This window comes from Trachinotus anak, unplaced genomic scaffold, assembly GCF_046630095.1.
Source record: "Trachinotus anak isolate AG129_WGS33_773 ecotype Australia unplaced genomic scaffold, CSIRO_AGI_Tana_v1 ptg000016l, whole genome shotgun sequence".
Classification (NCBI taxonomy): Eukaryota; Metazoa; Chordata; class Actinopteri; order Carangiformes; family Carangidae; genus Trachinotus; species Trachinotus anak.
In genome coordinates, this window is record NW_027273867.1 from 15,031,753 (window position 1) to 15,057,117 (window position 25,365).

Consider the following 25,365-nt stretch of genomic DNA (forward strand, 5'->3'; position numbering starts at 1 on the left):
CTGGTGTCACAGTTCAACAGTAATTGAACAGAGCCGCACAAGGTGAGAAAGACTGCGCCACAGCATGACAATCAAAACAGTAACTTTTATATCAAAATGTACAGACAACAAAGCTTGATTGAGAATTTTATTGTTTAAGGATATGCATTTACATGCACATTATAAAGCAAATAATTAGGAAATATAAACTTTTTCATATAGCATACACTGCTTTTGACCAAGTTAAAAAATAGACCTGGCACTAGTCTTCAAATAATAATATAAAACTCACAGGAATTAAACAGGCTTTCTCAACAGAAGAAACATAAACAAGGTGCAGCTTGAGGCTCTTGTGTTGCACCAAAACTTTCTTTTAGTCATCAACACAGCTACTTGGGAGAAGACGGGCTCTTTACTCTGAGACAGCTCATGCTGAGCTCGGCTGGCTGAGATGGCAGAGCAATCTGTGGTCAGGATGAAAATTCACTGCAGCCGCTGAACATAAAATGTAGTCTTACTGCACTCAGACACTCGTGATGCTGATTACTTTGGATAAGAAGGGTTTTATTGCCAACATGTGCTGACGAACCTACCTACAGCACATAAACTCTATCAACTTTGAGACTTTGGCAACTTCAGGGAAACATTTTCCAAATTATTATTCCTAAAAATGACTGAACCACAAACAAACATTTTGGTCTTGAGATTTAAAGTAGTGCCCCCTAATTAGGTTTAATCCAAAGTTGTATTGCCATGACTTATCTGGTTTACAGAGGCCATTCAACTTTATGGATTGAACTCTAATTGTGTATTAAAGTAGATTTCAAGGAAATCCTTCAGGTACCATCAAACCCCATTAACAGTTCTGCTGAGTGTTGTAGTCTAAACCACAGTTGCCTGAGAACAGTCTTTGGTACGCTAAAACGAGCTACAGGGAGAGTGAGTATTTAGCATCAGCTTTCGTGCATTTCAAGCAATTTATGAGGCAAACATTATTCATTCTCTTATGATTTTTATGTTTATCATTTGAAGACATACAGAATGAGGAAATTAAAATAAAATAAAAAACACTATACAAAGGATTTTTCCCCAAAAGGCACCGTGGGTCCAACAAATATAAAATTATTTGCATTTGCATTTGAAAGGATTTAAGAAACGACCTTAAAACATACTGTAGTTAAAATACACCCAAAGCTCTGAATCAAAAATAATATTTTGATTTGGATATTACTGAGGGAGAATCAAAAATGTGACAGTATTACCATACATTCACTACTGAATATTAAACCACTTATATATGTATGTGCTCCAATACACATGAAGAGTTTCATCGCACAACAAACTTATTTTTGAAAAAAAGTTGATGCGTTTCCTTGATTGGACACATCCGCTCTTCTTGTATAGTTACTTGATAGGTTAATTTTCTTATTGCAAATACATTGTTTGGATGGCTTTCCAGTTTTAGTGACTGATTACTAAAACAAGCCCTATAACTTTTCAGAAATGCTACACCTTCAAATTAAAAATTGATGATTTTTTTTTGTATCTCTCTTTACAGGGAATAACTTCAAATTCCCTTTTTTAAATACACCTCTCATAATTCAACAATATACTAATACTCCAGTGAAAACTTAGAATTTTTGCACAGGTGCAACCATAATCAACCATATTTTAACGACTGTATACAGGGGCTTGTGAAGACTTAATTTAAGCAAAATAGCAACTTAAATCCACAATAACTAAAAAAAGGAAGTAGGGCTAGAGTGTGAGCCTTTGTCAACACAATTCCCATCAGATTAAACTAAAAAGTTTGGACCCAACACAGGGCTTCAACATTAAAACCAACTTTCCCAAAATGGAAAAAAAAAATAAGCAAACACATAGCACAAAAACAGGGGTCACATTTTAAACATAAGCAAATATTATCACTTCTTTATAGATGATTATGGAAAAATAAAATCTTTTACTGTACGGACTGGTCCCACTTAGGTTTAGATGCGCGACAGAAGGTTTAACAATCCTTTAGCTGTGGTGTTTCTCACCATAAAGAAGTCACAGAATGAAGTGGTGGCACAGTGGTGGACCACAGTGTTGACATCTCCCTCCCTGATTCATGCAAAACCTGAAGTAAACCAGATTTTTGCAGATACAGTGAAGGAGAATCGGTGATGCTTCATAACAGCAGCTCAATTTACTATTGAAAAGAATATCAGATATTTACTCGCTGGCATTCAGCTCTATCAGTTCTGCTTTTTGTAAGCATCAGGAAAAGGTTTGTATTCAGAAAATCGTTGAGGGTCGCAGACTGAAAATGTCAGGCTCTGCAGATCATTAACACCCTTCTGTGGTATCTCATGCCTGCTGTACACCTGTCCACAAACATTCAGTTCTACCTTCCATAGGCCTTGCTGCTCCAGCATCACACGCCTGCTTGTCCTGCCACTGAATAACAGAACCATTGGCTTTGACTTTACTGTGCTCCTGCTTACTCACAAATCTCTCTCCAACTTAAACCTCGACCCTCTCTGCGACCGTGCAGACTGACATTCCTGCCCCCACAGAAGATAAAAATATAATATAACCTTGAACTTGACCACCAGCTTTCAAAGATGAATCGGCTGCTTCACTCAAGAGTGAAATTAGGTGATAAGGCTAATTGAGCAAGCAGTGGTGACAAAGCCGACAGCAGAAGGATTAAAGTGTCGCTTTAGATGTCTGTTTGTATACAGCGCTTCCTCGTCGGGCTTACAGGCTGTACTGCAGTGTTGTTGGTGGTCTCTTTCATGCTCTCGTCCTCCTTTGGCTCCATGTCTGCGACACTGCCAACGCTCTCCTCGCTGATGTACAAAAATGTCCCACTGCTTCCCTCTTTGGGCGAAGCAGGTGGAGATGCAGACAGCAGCAGGTGGTGGGTGAAGGCCGTGTGGCTACTCTGAGATGGATAATGCTCCAGGCGGTCGTTCTCCACCTCGGGCATGGGTGTGATGGTGATGTCATTGAAGGCGGCGGCGATGGGATGGTGAGTGTGGGGGTCCATCGGGGCAGAGCAGGGTGGGTGAGCTGGTCTTGAGGTTTCAGGGTCTGAGCAGCTGAGCTCTGATGAGAAGTGGCTACAGTGTGAGTCAGCCACAGAAGGCAGGCTGCCGCTCAGGGATGGAGAATCAAACTCAGAGGAGTTGGTGCTGCGCTGTTCCAGGAGCTGAGCATCCATATCTCCTTGTGTTTCATTAATTTTTGTTTCTCCTTTGCCGCTGCTAGCTCTTTTCCAAAGCTTTCCTTTGCTCTTTTTGCCTCCTGAAGTGGAGGGCTCCTTTGACCAGGGAGACAAGGGGCAGCAGTGGTTGTCTTGCTGAGTGCAGCAGCAGGTTGAGGGGCATGAGCATGGGCATGTGCCACCGCTAGCTCCTTTGAGGCCAGCAGTGCTACTGCTACAGCTAGCTTCATCCAGGCTGCTGCTGGCACTGTAGTGTCTCACCTTCTCCTGCTTGGACTCCACATCTGCCTGAACTTCCAGACTATTGTCTCTGCAAAATGAAATCACACAAATTTAACTAAAAGAACAAGAAATCATTTCAGTATAATGTATCTTGTGCATCCTGGTGCATCTACACGCATGTTCAAATATACTATTAATAACAAAACAATCAAATGCCAAAAAATGACATTTACATTACATTATAATCTCCCAAACTGTATTCATCCAAGATGTTTTTGTGCTTCAAGCATCAATCTGCACAAAGCAGACAGCATGCAGTACAATAAGCACTAACACACATAATGACTTTCCTTTAAACAACTTGACCACAGGGCATCTGGAAAAAGGTATAAGAAAAACTCTGAAAAAAGTAAAAAGGATGAAAATTGACCTTTCCAGAGGCATATAAGCATTAAGGATGGATCCTGCCATGGCTTTGGTGCTTGCATTGTCACTGATTGTCCCAAGACTGACAGTGGCTGACTCTCCGCTCAGACTGCAGCGCTCCTTCTGGACATCAGCCTGCACTTCCATCCTGAAAATAACGATTAATGGCACAAAATGAGTCCCTGCATGTTTGGTTCATCAGCATCATGAACACAGTGGCAGATATTTTCAAAGACAATAGCATGAACCGTAAATATCTGAACAATCATCTCAAAATCATCAACATGCTCCTCTGTTTTTCTCAAATTAAAAGACAAATTCATGAGCACACCTGCATAAAATAAGCACTCTTTGCTGTCACATAATAACATTTGCACTGATCCAAATCATGCCCCTGTTTATTATTTAATCAGAACAGTTTTTTCTGGCCGTAAGTGAAACAGGTCCCGACCAATTACCTGTTGTAGCAGCTGCCGGACAGGCTGCCAGTGATGCTGGTCCCGGCGAGGGCTGTGGTGCTGGCGTTGTCACTCATGTTGTCCCGCTGGGCGGAGCTCATGCCACAGCGCTCCATGTGGCTCCCACTGACACTGAGGCTCAGGCCGGTCAGACCACCGACGCTTGCTCCATCGCCGAGGCTGGGATTGTTGAGCCGTGTCTCTGCCACCGAGGTTGTGTCTGTGAAGAAAGGGAAGAACAAGGAAGAGTGATTTTCATCATTTTATTAAATTTACAGAGGGCTGTGTCTGACAACTTAACAGATGTACCTAATGCTAAGTAAGTGGTTGCCTGAGAAACATAGAGGTATAGCATCTGCGTCCTTGAAAGAGAAGAGAACCGAGTTTATTTTTTTGACTTTTATGAATGACTTCACTGACTTTTACAGGCTCTACAATGTATCCTGAAACAACAGTTTGATGAATTGTAAGGTGTGAATAAGTGTCATCATGTCTCACACCTTATGTTCCTGGGAAGGTCAGAGTCCCTGCTGTCATGTGGATTCATAATAATCACTCATAGTGTGGACAGAAGCTGTGAGAAATACAACCCCTTTCCCTCAGCACCTCCTGGGAAGGCAAGACGATCGCGACCTCACACAGCCGTCAGTTTGACAGAGACAAACGCACGCTGACAGGAGAAACCACTGACACTGCACCAGTCAATTCACACCATCGCACAGCTCCAACGCTTGTCTGCCTCTCCTGTCAACTGTTTTGGCATTTCATGGACTATGAAAAATCCGTATGTGCCCACAAAGAGCACTGACGGACGCAGGTGTACTTCTACACCAAAACCTCTCGTATCATGATTGCTAAAAAAAAAACTGCTGGAAAGGATGTTGTTTATAATAACAGCATACACAAGTCTCAAGGAGAGTATATGTTTATGAAACACGTAAATTACATTAATTGTGGGTACAACTACATGTACTCAGGGCCAGATTTATTGACATTTCTTTGTATGCATGTATCAACCCTTTTTGGCCTGTAGTTTTGTCTCTTGTTGTGTACTTTGCATACTCGTGTCACGTAGGGAAAAATTGTCATTCTGTTTTTCCTATTTCAACTGATTAGTCACTCAGTCAGTAAGACACTTACCTGTGGCTGCTGCTCCACTGCCTATGTTGTCGTTTTCATCGTCAAACTCAATTCGCACCCCTTTGCCATTGCCCGCAGACACTCCACAGCCACCACTCCGACACAGTGAGATCGGGACAACTCCATAGACATAAGCCAGCATGATGGGAACACCGATGCCTACATAACATAAACACACACTTATTTGATAAGCTCTCAGTTCAGTGGTAAACTACAAATACAGTATATAACATATTCCTTCCCAAACAGAGTTAAAAAAATTTCAGTTCAAAGCAGAAACAAGGCATGTGGCAAATGTTTCGGGCCAATTTTCAAACCCCAGATGATGCTTTTATACAGTACTCGCTTTCTACTACTGGTCCACAGAGAAACTCCTTATTTATTATTTAAATGTAGTTGAGACACAGATGGCAGCGGAGAAAGTGGATTGGAGAAAGACGAGAGGGAAAAGATACAAAACACTTCTTTCTTACCAACAGTGACTGCAGCAACCACAGGCGACACGATGACAGACAGCGTCACACCACCAGCTATTACCAAGTTCCTCTTGTGTTTGGAGATGTCCTTGCCCTCATAACGGTTATGGATCTGAGGGGAAAAAAATCTTTGTTTATTATCTAATAAGATTATATATCTTTGTGGGCAGATGTGATTCTGAAACCACAGAAAAATCTCTTCAAAACATATTTGTTCCTCACATCTCAAAACTGATGTGAACTAAAGACAAACAGGATTTAGATTACATACATGCATACTACATGTTGCTTTAGTAACCATGGTAACCAAAGCCTTTTCCCATACCACAACCCAGTTATTACTTTTCAACCAATCTGATTCAATAATTCTGCATCTCTTGGTTTCCTGCTGAGGTATTTTTAACCCTGCCTGATTCCACCTGCACTTGATATCAGTACAATAGTCTGTCTTTCTTTCAGTTTAAAAACAAGCAAAACAAGATCATGAGTTTATTTATCATTATAATTTTAATATAACAGTCTGCCTGCTGGCAGCTCTCACCTTTCTGCCCACATAGACTGGGATGCCAATGATCATTGCAGGGATGGCAATGCCAGCAATTAGGGCGATACCCACAGGCGCTCCCACCAACGTGCCGAGCTGCCAAAGAATCTTCTTCTTTCTGCTCCAGGGCTTCTTTCCCCAGAAGGTGCAACCTGACGGACTGAGAGAGAGAGAGAGAGAGAGAGAGAGAGAGAGAGAGAGAGAGAGAGAGAGAGAGAGAGAGAGAGAGAGAGAGAGAGAGAGAGAGAGAGAGAGAGAGAGAGAGAGAGAGATTTGAGTGTGAATTATAGTTGAATAATGACTGAAAATGATCCTCTGAAAAAAATATAATACTATTTTCAGACAACTAGTTATTGAACTAAACTAAAAACTAAACTATAACAAAAGAAATTTCAGTTGACAGCTCGGGAAAAATCTGAGTGGAATATGAATTTGGATTATTGTGCAAAATGAATCAAAGACTTTCACACTCAAGCAAGAAATAATTAGAAAAGTCAAATTCATTACAAGATCATAGCACTGAAACAAAACATGACTGTACTGACTAATGAGCACTGGGAAGCAGTTTTTAAATCAACTGTACATTTGTCTCACCTCAAATAGTGCAGGTCAGAGATCTCCTTCATACAGAGCCAGCAAAACTCACAGCCGCAGACAGCACAGGTCATGTGATTACAGCTCCCATCATTCATCTTGATGATGTAGGCAGCACAACGAGGACATGGCTTGATGTCATCACCTAGTGGAGGTTAATTGAGGGTAAGCCAGAGCAGCTTTCTACATGCAGTATTTTGACAGTGCATAGTGTGTACTGTGAAATCATCTGTGCAGAACTATGAGACTAAAAATAGGTGATGGGTGTGCTGACAGTACAGATGTGTGTGATTATGTTTTTGTGTGTGTAAATACCTAAAAACTGGCCAGGTTAGTCTGTGTGCATTTGCATGAGGGCATTTATTTGTAAGGTACCTGCAGCTCCACTCTCTTGGCTGTAGCTGAGGGAGGAGGACCTGAAACTCCTCAGCCGGAGGTTCTGGGCCCTTTGTTGCCGTGCCGTGTCACATGTCTGGTTGGGATGCCACAGCTGTTTGCAGTGATAGCAGAACTCTGTCCCACAGCCCTCACGTCCACAGGTGATCTTTGGGCAGCTGGCACAGCCAAATGCAATGACTGCGTAACTGTGAGAGGAAAAATACAGCCGATAAAAGTGGTAAATAGCTGCTAGTAAAACAGCATGGGTGCAGTAGCTCAGCACAACACTAGAGGTCAGCAGAGCTAAAATGGCAAGTACAGTGCAGGAGAATAAAAGTGAGTGGGTAAAACTGAGGGACAATATCTAGTGTGCTGAAAAACAAAATTTCACTGTATAAACTGTTACCATTTACATGTGGAATGTGTTTGTTACATAACACTGGAAATTAGCTGCCTTTCCATGATGATTACACCAATGAGCTCTGTTACTATAAATCAATGAAGGCACAATCAGTTCTGCGTGACTGCATGTCACCATGGTGTCCCTCATCAATCTTTACAATGGCCAGTTTCAAAGGTATTATTCAGAACTCACAGCAGGACAGAGGGTATTTCCAACCACTGTATTATTACAAGCATTTAGATGTAATACAACTTGACAAGCTGGTACTATAAAAATCCATTGGTGCAGCAATCACTTACATCCCGACACAATTACTGCTTCAAATAAATGGCTTTATTATCTGTGAAAATAATAAAACGGTAACAACTGTTTCCCCTCACTTGCTGACTCATAAACCTGCCTGTGTCCCACTTGTATGAATAAGATGAGGTACTAATTCAATATTTTATTGAAAAATAAAAAACCTTAGATAATGTAGAAAAGAGTACAAAGTCTTATGTATGTCAACCTCAGTTAAACTCTGAGATTATTGCAAACATGCAGCCTCCCATAGCAGGGTTATCATGGGAACAGCCAATGAGGAAAAACAAACACTGACTGACTCTCGGATCAACCGACAATCTGTACCGGCTCTGTAGTGGGACATCTCTCTGTGCAAAAGCATAAAGGCCCAGTTTGAGAGTCCACATGATCCACTACAAAATCCACTAAATCTACATGAGGAAATGTAAATCTGGAGCGCAAAGCCGACAGCAAGACAGAGCTGCTTATTCAGCTCAGCACAAATTCCCTAAAAATTATTTACGCCATGTAAGCAAATGATGGCATCAGCTGCTTTACACACCATGGCCGTTGGCTCATTCAAACACACACACAGCTGGTAACTGGGTAAAGAACTTAGTTAGAATGAGATAAGTATTTAATCAAATAGACATGCAAACATCAGCTGATACCAGTGAGTTAAATTATGACAAAACTGGTAGTTGTGTAAAAAAATCTCTTCAACTGAAAGTCAACAGTGACCCATGCAGAATATATATTAGAAAACATGAACAACAGTTACTTGACGGGTGTCAGATGGCCAAATAATATAAAACAAAAGTAATGCCTGTATGTCTTGGCCCATGCATAATGCAATACTTCATAAATACACCTATCAAATATGTTCAGATGAAGGAAACAAAAAATGAAAGCACTGATAGCACTGTTATGAAATCAACATTTCACACTGCTCACCCTTCTAACTGATATTTGACAGTCCAGCATTGGGGGTTGTGTGTGTGTGCACACATATACCTAAAAACATTGAGTCCAGACAATTTCCAGACAGTCTCCACTAACATCTTGGTAAGGTAAACTAGTGGGAAATGGTGTAAAAGTCATAATTGGATGGGAGAGCTTCCAAATGGACCTTTTGGTATTATTACTATCTGTTATTTCCCCCTGCATATATTTCATTGTAGCAACTGTATTTCTGTTCACTTTTGACCCATGTTTTTGTGCTGATGACTAGTTGTTCCCTTTGAAACAAACCTTAAATTCGCTTCAAACACAAAAATAGTGCTGAGCTTGTAAAGGTGTCGCTATGCCAACCCCAAAACACAACAACCTCTCTCCCAGCAAAAAGATAAATGATTTGTCTCTTCATGCAGAGGATTCTTGGAGTTGATGACTAGAACTGCCGAGATGCACGACAAAGCCCAGTATCTTGCAAGTACAATTACACAGCAATCAACAACAAGAGCATTAACCAGTGGAGAGTGTGGCAGTGATCCAGAGCCGGACTGTTTGGAGGAACGCAGCAAGAAGAGCTGAAACAAGCTCATGAAAGAGCCATTATTCTAACAGACAGGGTCAGCAGTGTTGATGAAACAAAGCCATGAGAGAGAGTGATGGGTAAAACTATTACTGAATTCAGCAAACCCCTCAAAACTAAACTAATTATGATAACTGAATGCAGGAAATGTGTGCTACTGAACCAAAACTCTATGAATGCATAAATAGCATTCTTTAAAAAAAAACAAAAAAAAAAAAACAAGTCCAGCCAGCACCTGTGGCAAGACTACAGACTGCTGCAAGTGTAGATGAGCAGTACAAGTACACAGTGGTAGTCATGCCTAAAGGTGTGATGAGCAGCCCATGAACCAGGGTGACCGACTGAGCAGGGAAAGTGCAATGTTAGCCACTGTTGAATCCCTTCTAGCTCCAAACATATAAGACCCTGACCTGACCCTCACCTATACTGTCGACTCCATGTGAAAGAATGAAACCACAAAAATGATTTCTAACTGAACAAAACAACAGATTCAATAATGTACTTACAGAACCTGATCTGACCTCAAGCTAATGTTTCACCAAACCAAATACTCTAATGAAATAGTTTTGTTCACTTTGGTTAACCTGTCTTTTTTGCTTTTTTATTCTTCAGTGTTTTACTGTTTTATTAAGTGTGGTACATTTGTACTCTTTTTGTTTTGTTTTTTTGTTTCAATATTTCAACTTAATTCCTCTTTTACTGTTCAACTGTAAAGCAGTTTGTACATTTGTTTGGAAAGTTCTTTACAGTAAATACAATTATTATTATGATGTGCATCATTAAGGCAAGTTTTGTTGTATTTTGTTTCCTATCAAAGTAGATTTTGAGTTTATGTATATTAGTATGTGTGATGAAGGGCAACAAAACTGATTTAAATTTATACACAAAAAAAAAGTTTAATTTAACTCTCTCACAGATCAATAACATAAATCATTTTTCCTTCAAGCTATCTATGCTCCTATATTATGTGATGTGAATATTTAAGTCCATCTACAGCCTATGACCATTATGTGCTTTGAAAAATGGCAGATACAGTCTTGACGACAACAGGCATCATCATTCACTTGCTGCTAACATCTTTTTTGGCTGGCTCATTAGGCTGACAGAATAAACAGGTCTATTACTGCTACAAGTTATTTATAACCTGGGCATCAAGGCAGAAGCTGGGGTGAACTTCAAAAGGCCAGATTACAGCCTCTGAGTTTCCTTGATGTAGCTTACTGTTATTTTGGGACTCGTGTATTGGTTACATCAGAGGTAGAGAAGATCAAGCACATCTTAGGAAACTCAAAAAGAGATTCTGAAATGTTAAAAGTTGCAGTCTAGGTGGAAATAATCTCACAGGCCTGAAATGTTTATGGCAAACTGGCTGAAATAGATTCAATAAATTGCTTGCTGTTTTTGATTGCAAAACCTTTGTATTATTTGTCCTGCAGAGTAAAAGCCTGGGTAAAGCATCATGTCACCCTCATCTCGTGAGACTGAATAAGATCAAGAAAGCTTTCACCTTGATTCACCTGGTGAGTCATTCTTTATGGAAAGAGCAGGCTGTCCTAATATGTTTTTCACAGAGTAGCCTGGGTTTCTTACCCGCAGTCTGGGGCAGGACACCAGCGGCAGTCAGGTTCAGCCACCAGCCACCTCCTCAGCATGAACTCCTCGTACTTCTCCATGAGGGCTCGGTCTCCCAGGATCATCCTGATGTCATGGGGATTGAATCGCTCTGAACACTCAGGGCAGCTGATGTTGACACGAGACTCTGAGATCTCGATGCGCAGATACTGTCGCAGGCAATCTGCACATGAGCGGTGGTGACAGGTCATGATGTCTGGGAAGCGATCCCGCGCATGGCGCAGTAGGCACAGAGGGCACTCCAGCAGCTCTGATGAAGACGCTGACACTGATGAAGTTGATGCTACGCCCGGTGCAGAGTGGGCAGAAGTTTTATCATGGGAAGTCTCTGACTGAACAATTTCACTGCTGACAATGCCATCCACTCCAGCTCCGGCCTGCAGAGTCCTAGACTTGCGCTTGGGGTCCCGGTCAGGCCGGCGCCGTCGGCCGAAGAGTGAGTGGAGGGACAGGCGGCGCTTCTTGGGGGTCTTTCTAACTGATGGGAGGCTGACAGAGGAGGCCGCAGATTGAAGATCTCGCACTGAGCCTGTGCTGCCATGATGTTGCTGGTGCAGGCTGCTCATCACGCCAGACGGGGAGCTGCTGGGGCTACCACCAGAAATCACCACATCAGGAGAAGAGATGAGGGACAGTGAGATGGGGAGAAGATGGAGAGAGGGACTGGGGCCTAAGGGACAGGGTGGTCAGGGAAGGGAGCTGGGCTGCTGTTAGCTAGGACATAATGGCTTGAAGCTGGTATAGGAGGCCTACAAGTCAGTGGTGTTGTCTGTCCTGGGTTCAAATCACAGTGATGAAGGGCTTCTGAGGCTGAGGTGCAGATGCTCAGATGTGGGACCCTAACCTGTGAGAAATAGAAAAAAAATAACAGAAAATAAGGTACTGAACCACAGCTGAATGCATTAACTTTTAATGTACTGCTGCAAAAACAGATGCATTAGGAAGCAAGATGCAGTGGTCTGTTCCTTAGGATGCAAAACAACCAATCAACTGGAGAATCAACAGTAAAGATCTGACAAAATCTACCCAGCGAGGTGTTTCTCTCTGTGTTCAGGCAAGACCATCCTGTTGATAATTAGACATTTTCTGGCAGACTGCAGACACTTCTTCAGGCGTGTCTTCTGTGTATGTGTGTATGCGCTAAAGCGACTGCAGGCTTTCCCAAGAGTGTGTATTAGTCAAGCGCAGGCAAAACAATGTGTTTTCCCACCCTAGAACTCAGATGCAGCCTCATCTGTGTCAATGTGCCTCTAGAGCAGCCGCACCTTGCCTCAAGTGCTTCCATATGTTCAGATTTTACACAATGTGAACAACTTAAGGATAACTCATCATCTGTGAGGCCAGTGTTAAAGTGCACTTGTAGATTCTCATGATTCTGTCCTGCTGACAGATATCAACACAAAAGACATACTAGAGACCTTCAAGTAGAAGCAAATTTCCTGCTACGAAAAAAAACCCCACAACACAGTGGGTGTGGTGCCATGTGGGCTTCCAGTGAGTTCACAGATCCCTACCCAGCTGATGAATTTACATGTTTTGGATAAAAAAAACTCTGGACTCTGAACTTATTCCTAAAGAGACAAACTGATGGGAGAAGCAGAAAAAAATTCAGCAGAACTAATGGCTAGTCTCAGTAGCATGCAAACATGGTGGTCACACGACAACTTTAACTGAAATTTCAATCCAAAACCTTTGCACTTTATTAAGTCAAGACCTGCCCTGTTACAACAAAGTTCAGGTTAATGTTATTAAAAAATACTTTTTTCAAACTCTCCTTTGAGTATACTGTCATTTTGACCATGAGCTACATACACAATTCACCCTATTGGCTTCTATTTCAACACAGTGTTCCCACTCTTCCAAATAACAAATTGTGCCCTGGTTAAGAGACTGTATCCATCTTTAGTTTATCATTTAAACCACAGGAATCTGAACAACTTTCCATATTTGTGTGATACCGTGAGATCTTGCTTTCACTGGTCCTCACATGTCCTGAGAACTGGAGCTGCAGATCTATCTTTCAAAAACCCCAAGCATAACACCAAATAAGCAATAAGGAGGACAAAGCAGGATTTCCCTCTGCTTCTGTGTGCTCCGAGCTTGTGTTTGTGTGTGTTTGTCATTAGGGACTAATTTCAGGAAAATTCCAGTGGGAGCCAAAAGGTGACTAATTAACAAGCCCATTGCAAATCTCAACCAAGGCAGCAATCCTGCAAAGCACAAATGTTCAGTCTCATAACCTACAAACCTGAGTCTGACAGGCTGCGGTTTTTCTCTCCTCATGATGACATGCAGGCAGCAGTTAACTTTTACTATGGCTGCTTCAATGTTAGAGTTGAATTTTAAAAAGGGGGTTTAAGCTGCACAGCCAGAGGCTAGATTCGGTCTGGTGCTTTGACTGCACGTGTTCAGGTGGTGACTATTACTCCTCCCGCTCAACCAAATCACCAAAAAAAAGGAAAAAAAGGTGTGAATGCACCCAAAGCCCAATTCAGAGGGTGATCTGGGATGTGTGTCCAGCCTCCAACCTGTGCTGTGTAGTATGAACATATTTATAGCTCCAAAAACCTTTTGACTCTGCTGGACAACTCAGACAAGGTTTCACAGCTAAGGTACCAAACTACCACTTCAATCAAACTGTGAGTACAAGCGCAAAGTGTTTTTTTTCCTTATAGCAGTGGTCAGTTTCCCCTGAATCTTATCACAAGCGGTCACTTGATATGCAATTGAGAGTCCCTCTGATGTCAGGTGTAAACTGCAATCCACCTAAACTGGCTCTTGACACATTTGAGATTCAAGGTCTAAATATGGCCTGCAGCCTGAAGGTCTCTCTATTCGCTCTCTCTCTGCTGCAAAGAAGGTCCTAGAAGCAAAATATACTGTAACACAGATCTGAGATGAAAGATGTATGAGGCTTGCTGTGTCAAACAACTAGGGTGAACCAGCAATGATCTCACTGATAACACTAAGGTTCCTGTGTATGTTCATGCATGCACACATACAAAATGAGAACTAGACAAAAAGCTGTAGCAGAAAGCAACCCCTCGAGCATAATGATGAGCTCATTGTAAAGGCCTGAAAACATTTATGAATTGATTGCATACAGTAAAAGTCTGACAACAATGTATATGTAAAAGGCTGAATTGCACAAAACTTAGCAAAGAAGCTGTTACTGACACAGGATTAACCAATTAATCATTAAATCGACAGCCTAACAACAATGACTGAGTGTTCACAGTGAAGCTATACTGCAGAGACAACACTGGTGGGTGTTGACTTCCTTTACGACAGTGTTTGTTTGCTACGTTTTCCTTGACCTACCAAAAAAAAAGTTCTCTCTTTTCAGTGCAACTGAATTTTGGGGACAGATGTCTCATCTTGCTTTGAAAATTCTTATTAAATTACCATACCAACCTTTTCTTGATCCTAACACAATAACAAAAGTGCTATAAAATACAGGCATTATAAAAATCTAGTCCTGTTAACTCTTTATAGGTCACATTCAAAAGTATCAACACTGTGACGACTGTGATATGAAGGTGATATCAGGGTGGTTAGGACTTGAAAACAACACTTCAGTTAGTATAACCGTTTTTCTCAAGCCACAGCATTAGCCAAAAAAAACACAACAGCACTCTGACTGACAGGTGAAGCATGGTCTCAAGAAGACTTCAGAGATGGGAGGAAGGTAGAAGTGGCAGCTACTAACAGTCATGGAACAGTTGGAGCACTCACACTGTTTGTAGTAATACACAGTGACTTAAAGCAAATATTGTCATAACCAGAAAGACTAAACAGTCTATTACTGTTAATGCAAAACTGGCAATGAATAAACTGACAGACCTGCGTCAGTAATTGTCGTCATCAGAAAAGACTTTGCTGTAACACAAACAGATGACAGCATTAGAGAGGAAAGATTTAAAGGCTTATTTCTACTATCAGTCTCATGTATCTCATCTTTCAATTTAGCTTCTGGATAATAGTTAAAACAATATCCTCACTTATTATTTGTAGAGCATTTCCTGTATGAATGAGAATATTAAGGCATTATTACATGAAAGTTCTCCTTTTAACATTAATTCAGAAGGTTGGCCAACCTCCACTATAAATTGAAGACTCAGTAAAGTATCTGTAAGGTAATATATCAATTATCTAACAGGAAGTATGCTGGAAATATTTTTGTGTCACTCAAAATAGATTTTGATGAGGAAAAAAATTATGGGACATAGTGGACTAGATGCTGCCAAGCAGCCATATTTAGCTGACTACGCCTTAAATATATTTAACATTATGTTAACCTATATATTTAACCATGAACTAAAGATAAATGAGATGAAAAAAGTATGTAAACCATAATTGCATCTCCTTAAGAGATTAGCACTGAAGCCAAGATGTAAAGAATAATGTGTTTTAATTGTTGGCTCTGACTGTTTAAAAGTCACATTTTAAAACCAAAGTGAGCGCATCTGAAATTTAAGCAACACAGACCAACAGTGGGTAAAATGACACAAGATGATGTGGGGTGATGTGAAATGACACATCAGACAGTTTGGTGCTACTTCCTTGAGGTGTGTCATGGCATAAATGGATGTTAGGGCCACAGTAGGTGAGTTTCCAATGCAATGGCCTTCTCCGGGGCATGGGAACATTTTGAAGAACTCGGTTCCCCTGCCTGCGTTTCCTCCAGAGGAACCACGGTCAATATTGGGAAATAATTCAAGAAATCTAGTCCTGGCTTGGGGGGTAGTACTTTCTGAAGGTTCATCAACTTTTGGGGTAAGGCTTGCAGCACTGAATTTTAACTGATTGGTAACCCACACTGGAGTTTTCTCTTCACACCCAATAATTTCAAAACCCCAAACTGCTAACATGTTGCTTTGCTTGTAGTTGGTGGCCGTCAATAATCAAGATGGAGCAGCCCAATTTTACGACTAATGGACTGTTGATGTCCAGGCTTTGTTGACCTTTTTTTTGTTCTTGCGCACCCAAGTTATGTAAAAGGCAACTGTTGCTCTTTTGATACATTAGCCAACTAATTCTCTTAATGTTCCCAAGGCTTTGACCCTGCTGTATAAACACAAATCACCATGCAATAGAGGACCTTTTACCCCTGGAAAGATTACTGGACCTTAGTTCTCAGGAAATTAAAGTTCCTGGATCTTTTGGTGGGAAATAATCTACTGATGTCCAAAGTGATGTCCTAACACAATAATTCCACATCAAAGCTTGATAATGCACTGGGTCATCACACCAATCATGTGTGCAAGAGGAAATTTTAACAAGACAGAGGAGCAATTTCAAGCAACCCATAAGTCAATGTGAAATTACACTCCCAAGGTGTAATTAAACTGGAAAAGCCTGCCTCTGCACTGTACTGGGAGTGAGTGGGACTTTCCATGTGACTGTGGTCAGTGTGTGTTTGTGTGTGTGTGTGTGCAGACACACGCATGTATTCAAAATCTATGGCTCAGGGGCAATCACATGCAACCACAGCTCACACACTGGGATGGTGTCCCAGTTCCTGAGACAACCCCAGGGCAGGAAGCCTACTGCGGCAGAATAAATGGTTTCAACCTAACGTCAACTCTTAAAAGAAAGAGTCTGCATCAGCTGACGATATAGATTTTTTTGGTAAGTCACACTATAATCTATCAAGATGGATGGGGAAAAAATAGTAACAAAATGTGTCACTTGGGGCTTCAGCGGTAATGGTTTTAACAAGCATAACCCTGCAGGCCACAGAGCAATAACATGTTGGCTCCTGCACTGCAATAAACAAAATAAACCCAGGTTTCCATTGCCTGTAATTTTGCAAAGAGACAATTAGGTGCATAACCAAATTGCAATGGAACACTTTATGTTACAGGTCTGTGACTCCACACTGGCATGTCAAACCCAGTTTCACAAGTACCATTTGTAATTTTTTTGGACTATTAATAAGTTATAAACAGAACATGGCCCTCTCCCAAAGAAACATCCTTCCCTGAATATGCACATTACCATTGTTGTACAGCGCTTATTCTATTTCCAAAATAAACAGAAGAGCTGCAGCCCAAATAAAACAAGGCAGCAATAAAGATGTCCTCTCTGCACATGCTATTCCTTTTGTGGAACTATTCAGTAACAAATACATGACCTTATGTCGACCTGAAAATTTACAATGTTCTTGAACCATCAGCTCACACCAGTGAAATGTCAATGAAATACTGGCAAGTATGAAGTGATGATAGAATACAACATACACAAAGATTTCCCTTAAATTTTTTTAACTGGTCAGTTTCCAAATTGCTTCAAACATATCTCTGGCAGTTTTGTGCGGGAATTTCATATCATTTATCAGCCGATCAATGTATCGGAGATAAGCTAGTAACAGCAAATGTGTCCTGGCCTGGTCAAATTTTCGGTCAAACTCTATTTTGAAGGTTGGATTAACAGCTGTGTGTGAAATTTAACATCCACTCTGACATTTAACTAGATATATTCAAAATACCAAATCTAAATTTTGAGTCCCTTCGCAGTAAAACAGAGGACAACTGCCCTTTTGTGTGGCAGCATTAAGTGCAGTATAGCAAGATACCAAGTGATGGTATATGAAGTTGCACAATGAAAAGCAGTCACGGTGACTTCATTTGACAGTGTACAGGAATGTCGGATTAAACTCTCTGACTTCCCAACTGAGTACCACACCTATCACACTGTGTGATAATTACTAACTAATAACTATATCAAAACACATTTTTTTCATGCCTTTGGAATCTAGATCAAGGTCAACACACAATAGTCACCCTAGTTCTGGCATTTCCTGTATGTTGACTTGGACTTTGGCCCTTTCCTAATACACAGCTCCTATTTTTTAACAACCCTCTAGTTTGGCCACCTCAAGTCTGTCACACACATGACGATGCAAGAGTTTCTGAAGGTCCACCAAATCTGACCACCATCCCAATCCCACTGTCAATTTTAATCTTGAGTGACGTTGTTGATTTAAAATGGTGTGTATTTGTTTCTCATTACTCAAGTCCAAATGAAGATAAAGAGATATGCAAGATTTTGCAAGTTTGATACAAATGCCTACCTTCAAAGAAATTACACGTACAATGACCAGCTTCCATGTCTGGAAACAAGTATCTCAAAGCGTTCTTCTGCAAAGTGTTCATCACGTACACTATTTCCGTTGACATTCCAGCTGAAGGACAGACTTCCTGATCATGACAATGTATTCAGTTATTACGACTTTGGACAGAGGAACAGCCCAAAGACTTGACAACAAACTATAGGAAAGCTTTTATTTTCCTTACATAACTTTGTTTACCTAGCACATTGATAGTATATATTTGTGTTTTTTTTAAACTTTCATTGTCTCCAGCACCATCCCTCTGAAACAAATTCACATTGGAAAAACGTTATTGTTAGACTGCCCATCAGACATCAGGTGTAGGCCAACTTTCTGTTAGCCAGGCATCAAAATAACCCAGTAGCATAATGAATCTCTATTTAGTCTATTATCCGCCAGCCAAAGTATAATAATAATGTCTGACGTTCAACAGAGAGTGGGGACAGAAGGTACTGGACTGAATGCCTCTGAGGCCGCTTTCAGCACTATTTACTAAACAGTCAGATTTACAGCCAACAGGGGACAGTACTTTTCCACTGTATCTGGTACATTTTGATGAGGCAACAGTTTTATTCAAATGTCAGGGTCAGTAAAACTAAGGATGCAACTGGGGATGCAATGATCAGGTGGCTAACGTATCCTCAGTACTGAAAAACAGCATATCATGCCAAAAAGCTATTTGAACAAGGGGATTCATTAATTTGCGTTTTCTCTGTTCAGCACCATGGAGACAGCAAATAAAGAAATAAGCCCTTCTGACTTATGTTTGAACAGGGGAGAGCAGAGGAGATACCATTTGCCTGCTACATAGACAGACATCTATACTGCACAGTGACGATCAGACGAGGGTGCTAAAGGAGAAGAACCACATCATAGATTTATTCTATGAGACTAAGTGCTGCTGCCCATTCATCTCAAATCAGCTTCACTTTTTAGCAAAGAGTTTCTCCCACCCCTGCGTGCACTTCCTATTTCCAGGGCACCCGCAGCAAGCAGTAATATACTTAATGCAGTAATGTACTTGCAATATATATTTAACGGTTGAAATAACATTCAAATAGTCTATTCAACTGTTTTTGAATGTTTGGGAAATTTGCTGTTACTTTCACAATTGATGTGTATGGAAAAGTATTTCTGGGTCACGTAAACTCCAATCTCGAGTGCGGCCACTAAACCAAGATTGCCTCATAGTCCACACAGTGGGCTTGAGCTGCAATAGGAGCCACATGTTCAGCTATGGGCCATTACAACCCCTGAGCTCATGTTTTTTCTGGAGAGAGGCTTTCACAAGATGAAAATTTTCCTGGACAAACCCAGAGGCACCCTCCATGATGGTTGGAGCATCTTAGACAAGGACCACTCTGACTTCTTCTCAACTTCACCTTGTGATAAATGACCTGACGGAGAGGTGAGGCTGTCCTGGGGAGTTCCTCAGAGGACTTAGTTCAACATTCAGGCATTCAAGTGGTCCACCCTCAATGCAGAGTCAGAGTTGGGCTAACTCTCCACGCCTAAACCCTGCAGGTTAACAGTTAAGTCATGGGGAATAATGTCTGCATGGTGCAAACCTACCAAGCCAAACTCCTACATAACAAAGCATAACCTGAGGCATATGCAATGCTTTATTGTGAAGGGAATAACCCAGAATGTAAATCGTTGAGTTTTTTGTCATCACTCACCACTACCAGTGGCTCAAACAACTCCATCAACCCTCTTCATCATGCATGCCCTGATCACTACATACCATGACAGTCTCCTCACTGTCTATCTTCTCTGCTAAAGGCTTTTCACCCCAATCGGCAGGGGAGCAGGAAGCAGATCGGTGGTGTGATGTGGGTGACAGCCCCGTTCCATTCTGTGCTACAATGAAGGAGGAAAGAGACACCAACAGCTATTCATAATTTGCCAGCAGTGCTGGGGCTCACTGCTTAAACAAAGCCAAAGATGCGCTGATTTGACTACCTCTAAAATATTTTAGCTAGAAAATTTGAAAAGATGTATGAGAAACTTGTGAGCACAATTGTGTTTTTTTTTTTTTTTTACCTTATTTATAAGCTCACATCATGTAGCAATCATAGCAACTACAGATGACGTAATACTCAAATTAGTATATTAGCATATAGTGTTAACTGGTTTCAGTCTTTTATCTGTTTGCTTCTCTCCCACTCTCTGTGCTCACATATACAGTATTTTCATACAGCCAATTTTCCAGTGAAACTGTTGTCATTTTCATTTACACATTTTCTGTTTCTGTTGTCAGACAATGGAACAAGTATGTAATAGTGACTAAAACACAGCCCATTAAGACTATATGTTTACCAGCAATCACTTCCAAGCCATTTCCAAGCTGCTGCTTTGTACTGCTAAAATCCTGATTTTATAACAACAACGTCAAACACATATCAAACACATAAGTCAAAGACAAAGACTGTGCTGTGATTCCGGCTATATTTACTTGTAAAATGATCACTGAGAGAGAAAGTTAGAAGCCACAGAATATCGTCATTATTTTGTCTCTCACACAGCTCACAGCCTCCGTTTGGGTAATAAACTGATGCAGAGAGAGGTCTGCCTCTCACTCGCAGGGCAGTAAAGGCAACTCTCTTCTATGAAAAGTAGTTAAGATTTGTCCAAAAAGTTGCAAGATTTGTCAATAGGTGCTTCGTTGAGAAAAAAGTAACTAAAGGGGTTTGAAAATGAAGACTGCTCTGGATCCGCTGTAAACACCCCCTGATGACATGATAAAAAATGTTCTTGCCAAATCATTTTGAAATAGCAATAGCTGATAGGAAAAGTCCGCCACTTGGCCAACCAATGGTGTGACTCACTGACTCAGTGACTCACTCACATTGGGGGATGTAGTGCTGTACCGTGGCCAGCCCAGCCAAAAATTTCTAGATAACCACAAACTGTGATAATACTTCTTCTTGTTAGTCCCACATAACCAAGAAATGCAAATTTCTAAAATTGTATCTTATCATAACTACAAAATTCACCCTTTCTTGCAGTGAAAAATTATGTTGAGGCGCTGGCTATCTGTCCCCGGTGCACAAATTTTTCTTAACTCGTTCAGCAAGCCAAAGTCTAGATACCCTGTGTGTGTTTGTAGATAAGAGACATTATTTAAAAAAGCAAATGTTTGCTTCGATTCACAGTTCATGGATCTTGTGTGTCTGTGTCACAGACAGCTGTCTGGCTGTCAGTCAATGTCACAGTTACACCAATGACAGAAGGGTGATGGATGCTGGATTACACAAATACAGTTTAAAATAAAAGGTTAGGATTGGTTATAATTCAAAGAATTTCCATAAAGATGAACATCAAAGAGCATGTCTGTTGGTATATGCTTAAACAGAGGGCTCACTCAGACACAACAAATGTAAAACATAAATTTCTCCCATTTAAATACTGAATGTCTTTTCTCAAAACTGTAATCAGGACTGTCACATAGGAGATCTAAGACACTGTGGATGGGTATATGGAAAACATTTTTCAATATACAGCAACATGAGCACAACATCCCTTGCACGACTGGTCACCAAATTTAGGTCAGTTAACCTTAAACTAGTTCAGACTGGGGGAATTAGGAACTCAGCATGACCTAGTTAAAATTTTAAGCAAATTAGGGGATTGCCTGTGGGTGATGGTGGAGCTTAATTTATAACACCAGCAAACTGCAGGTGCAAAAGCATTTTTTGTGTGTAAAACGCAAAAACTTGGGCTGTGGAAAATGCACCAAAATGATTGAATTGTTGGATGATACATTGTTCAAAAATGTACTGTCTGCAACAAAAATCAAAAACATGTCATTTGGCAAGATTGGGGTGACAAAGCACTAAATTATGGTACTAAAATTTAACCAAGCCTTTGAGCATGATGTTTCATTTTAGTTACATTCAGCAAGTATGAGGGTGAGATTGGTGAAGTTAGCCAGTAACAGGTCATTAAGAGAAAGCAAAGTACTGTGAGTCATTGACAGAATGCCCCAGTGAGGGTGGCTCGGATTAATTTAGCGTACATGCTATAAAAGTCACACAGTAAATACGGAAGGACTGTGCCCCACAATTGATATGTTATCTATTCAGTAAAACATTGTTCTGTTGACTATGTTGTAAAATGACAATAGAAAACATTGTAAGTGAGTATTTCCATTCACTGAACTGCACACATGTTTAGTAACAAGACAAATCACAATCACTCAGACACAGAATGAACTTTAACATTACATTAAGACCACTTTCTTTAAAAATGTGGATCAGTAATAATTAAATGCCAAAAATGGATATCAAATTACCAATACATTGACTGTCTTAGTGGTTACTTTTGAGTGTTTTAAACATTAAAAAAGGTACTACAATAGTTCTTACTTTGTGAAACACAACCAACAATCACAGAACCAACCTCTGCTCAATTGTTACACTAATCAGTACAAATTGCCCAAACTTACAAGTACAACATAAAGGGGTAACAATTTACCTAGTTTCAAGTCTCCTAATAAGCATTTATAACCCATATGTAAACATTTAATATATGGCCTATAACACATTAAAGTGTAGTTGTAAAACAACTATAAGGATATTTTAAGTGTTAATCAATTTACAGTATTTGTTAACAATTAAAACATCTCCTATAAAGATATATATTATATTTTACAGCACTGTTTTAATATATTGTCATGTCACCAATAACCAGGCATTGTTTTCCCACAGGAGGACTTATAATTTTTGCATTTATAACCACTTATATGTGCGTACAACTACATCATAGTGTGTTATAAAGTCTTATTCAAAACTCTGTATACTACTACTTATACATGCCAAATTGGGGGACCTAAAGTAAAGTGTTATCCATAAAGGTCGAGTAAATAACAATTTAGTTCCAGTGATTAATAGAAAATAAGTAAATAGGTTCTGGTATTCTCGGTATAATAAACTGGTGAGCCCTATGTTTTTTAGCTCTAAACCGGGAGTGCAAACAAACTAACGAAATGAGGACACAAATGATAACATTGTTTCTCAGCCAAAAAACCCCACCAACCCACGGAGGTCTAAAAGAAATGGCTTGTTCTACAAGAAACGACAGCGTTAAAATAATTCACAAGATGACACCAGACTTAACCCGAAGGTCCGCACAACATAAACCGGATTTTGTTTACACTTTCTACCTGGCTAACCAGTGTTAGCCTGCTAGCTAACGAAATCAGACTTGGCTAGCAGGAAGCTAGTGACCAACTTTAATCGCCTAAAGAGTTGCTGACTGGCTGAGCTATGGCGTTTGCTCGCTCACTGGGCAGTCAAATCGACAATACGGTTTATCTCGTTTGACCTGAACGACAATAAAACTTTATTTGGATGGTTTCTCTCGTCCTGGAGCTCAGCGAGGAGAATTTACAAGCTAACAAAGCTAAAAAAAAAAAAAAAAGCTGCTAGCCTCTCGTCAGCCCCGCTCAAGAGGAAGTTCTGATCTGTATGATATTAAGCAAACGTTGGCTACTGCTGGCTATAAAGACATTTTTATACTTACTTACCGCTAAATTTCAACTGGCTTTCCTCTCACTTCACTACAGCTGTGTACACCGCTGTCTCCATTTCTCAGGAAGCCGTAGTTGGAGATGTGTTGCAGGAAACTTCGCAGGACAGTCGGGGTGCATTCCCCGACTGAGTCTGACTGTTGTTGTCAAGCCAGAGAACAATAACACCAAAACATCCGGACTCCGCTACCAAATGCTCGCTTTTCACAATAAAACACACATCCATTCGGTTTCGATGCACAGAGCTCAGCCAGTGATGGAAGAAGTATTCTTTACTTGTGTAAAAAAACAAGAATATTGTAAAAAAAAAAACAAAAAAAAAAAAAAACCCGTAAATTATTTAGATAAAGATGCTTTATTAATCCCGAGGGAAATTTTGTATATACTCCTGATTAGTTTTTGGCCTCACTCCAAAATATTAAGCGCCAAAAAGTAAACCATAACACACATCAATCTGCATATGTATCTTTTTCCTATGGTGATAGGCTGTCGTCTGTTTTTGTGTTTTTATTTGTTAGATAAATACTTCAACCGGAACATCTCTTCCTGATAGCAGCTGTGTAATTGACACGTCGGCAGCTCGGGGTGTTTAACAGGAGTGGAAATACTGCCATCCTGTGGTCATTGAAGATTAGTTTCCCCATACACCTATCATGAAGGCACATTATAATGCACACACACACACACACACACACACACACACACACACACACAGTCTTTTTTAATCACTCAGGAGTTAGCATACACATTTTCAGGGCTTTCCACTTTCAGAAAAGACACTGCACAAAGTGAAACTTCATGCTGTAACTTATGCTGCTTGTGTGTTTTGCTTTTTTTTAATGCATGCCAGATCTCCTCAATGCCACTTGATATTTGTCGGTAGGAGAACTTTCCATTTAGCTGTGTTTTCCTATCATGTGTGGACCATCAGTGCTCAACAACACCTGTCTGTATAATGTTGTTGTATGCTGATTGTCAGTCTAGGGGGGGGGGGGGGGGGGGGGGGGGGGGGGGGGATCATCACATCACTGTAGGTGTCTTTATGGCTCAGGCACGTTCAGACCTGTCCACCATTTAGCCAAACAATCTCATGAGGCTTTTCCTCATTTCTGTTTCTTAGTAACCTGTCTCAAAAAGGGAAGTAAATGGAAGAACCATAAATGAATCAATGAACTGAATCATTAGCAGTGGTATTAGAGGCATATCTGTCATAGGTGAAAAGGGGAACATGCAACAGCTCTGTCGTGTCAGAAATGTGGCTGTTGCCCTCTTTGCAGATCTGTTATCAGCATCAAAAGAGTCAGATTATTAAAGTGTTCTGTGTTGAGCACTATGAGCATCACATTTCTGTTTCTGTTGTTTAACAAAGGATGTGCTATATGAAATGACTCAGATAGTGCTACCGTTGAGTGTTTTGTTTTTTTTTTCTCTTTTATTGT

General features: G+C 40.5%; 1 protein-coding gene across 1 annotated transcript; it reads right to left on the reverse strand.

The window, feature by feature from the left end:
- Window positions 1–113: 113 nt before the first annotated feature.
- Window positions 114–24,071, reverse strand: LOC139633730 (E3 ubiquitin-protein ligase RNF19A-like). The gene is made up of 10 exons (XM_071499611.1): window positions 23,924–24,071; window positions 11,241–12,126; window positions 7,429–7,637; window positions 7,054–7,198; window positions 6,457–6,619; window positions 5,913–6,027; window positions 5,440–5,598; window positions 4,300–4,519; window positions 3,846–3,989; window positions 114–3,503 (listed from the first exon to the last, which is right to left on the reverse strand). The coding sequence occupies exons 2-10, from the start codon at window positions 11,846–11,848 to the stop codon at window positions 2,687–2,689; spliced, it is 2,580 nt and encodes an 859-aa protein (XP_071355712.1). The 5' UTR covers window positions 11,849–12,126; window positions 23,924–24,071; the 3' UTR covers window positions 114–2,686.
- Window positions 24,072–25,365: the final 1,294 nt, after the last annotated feature.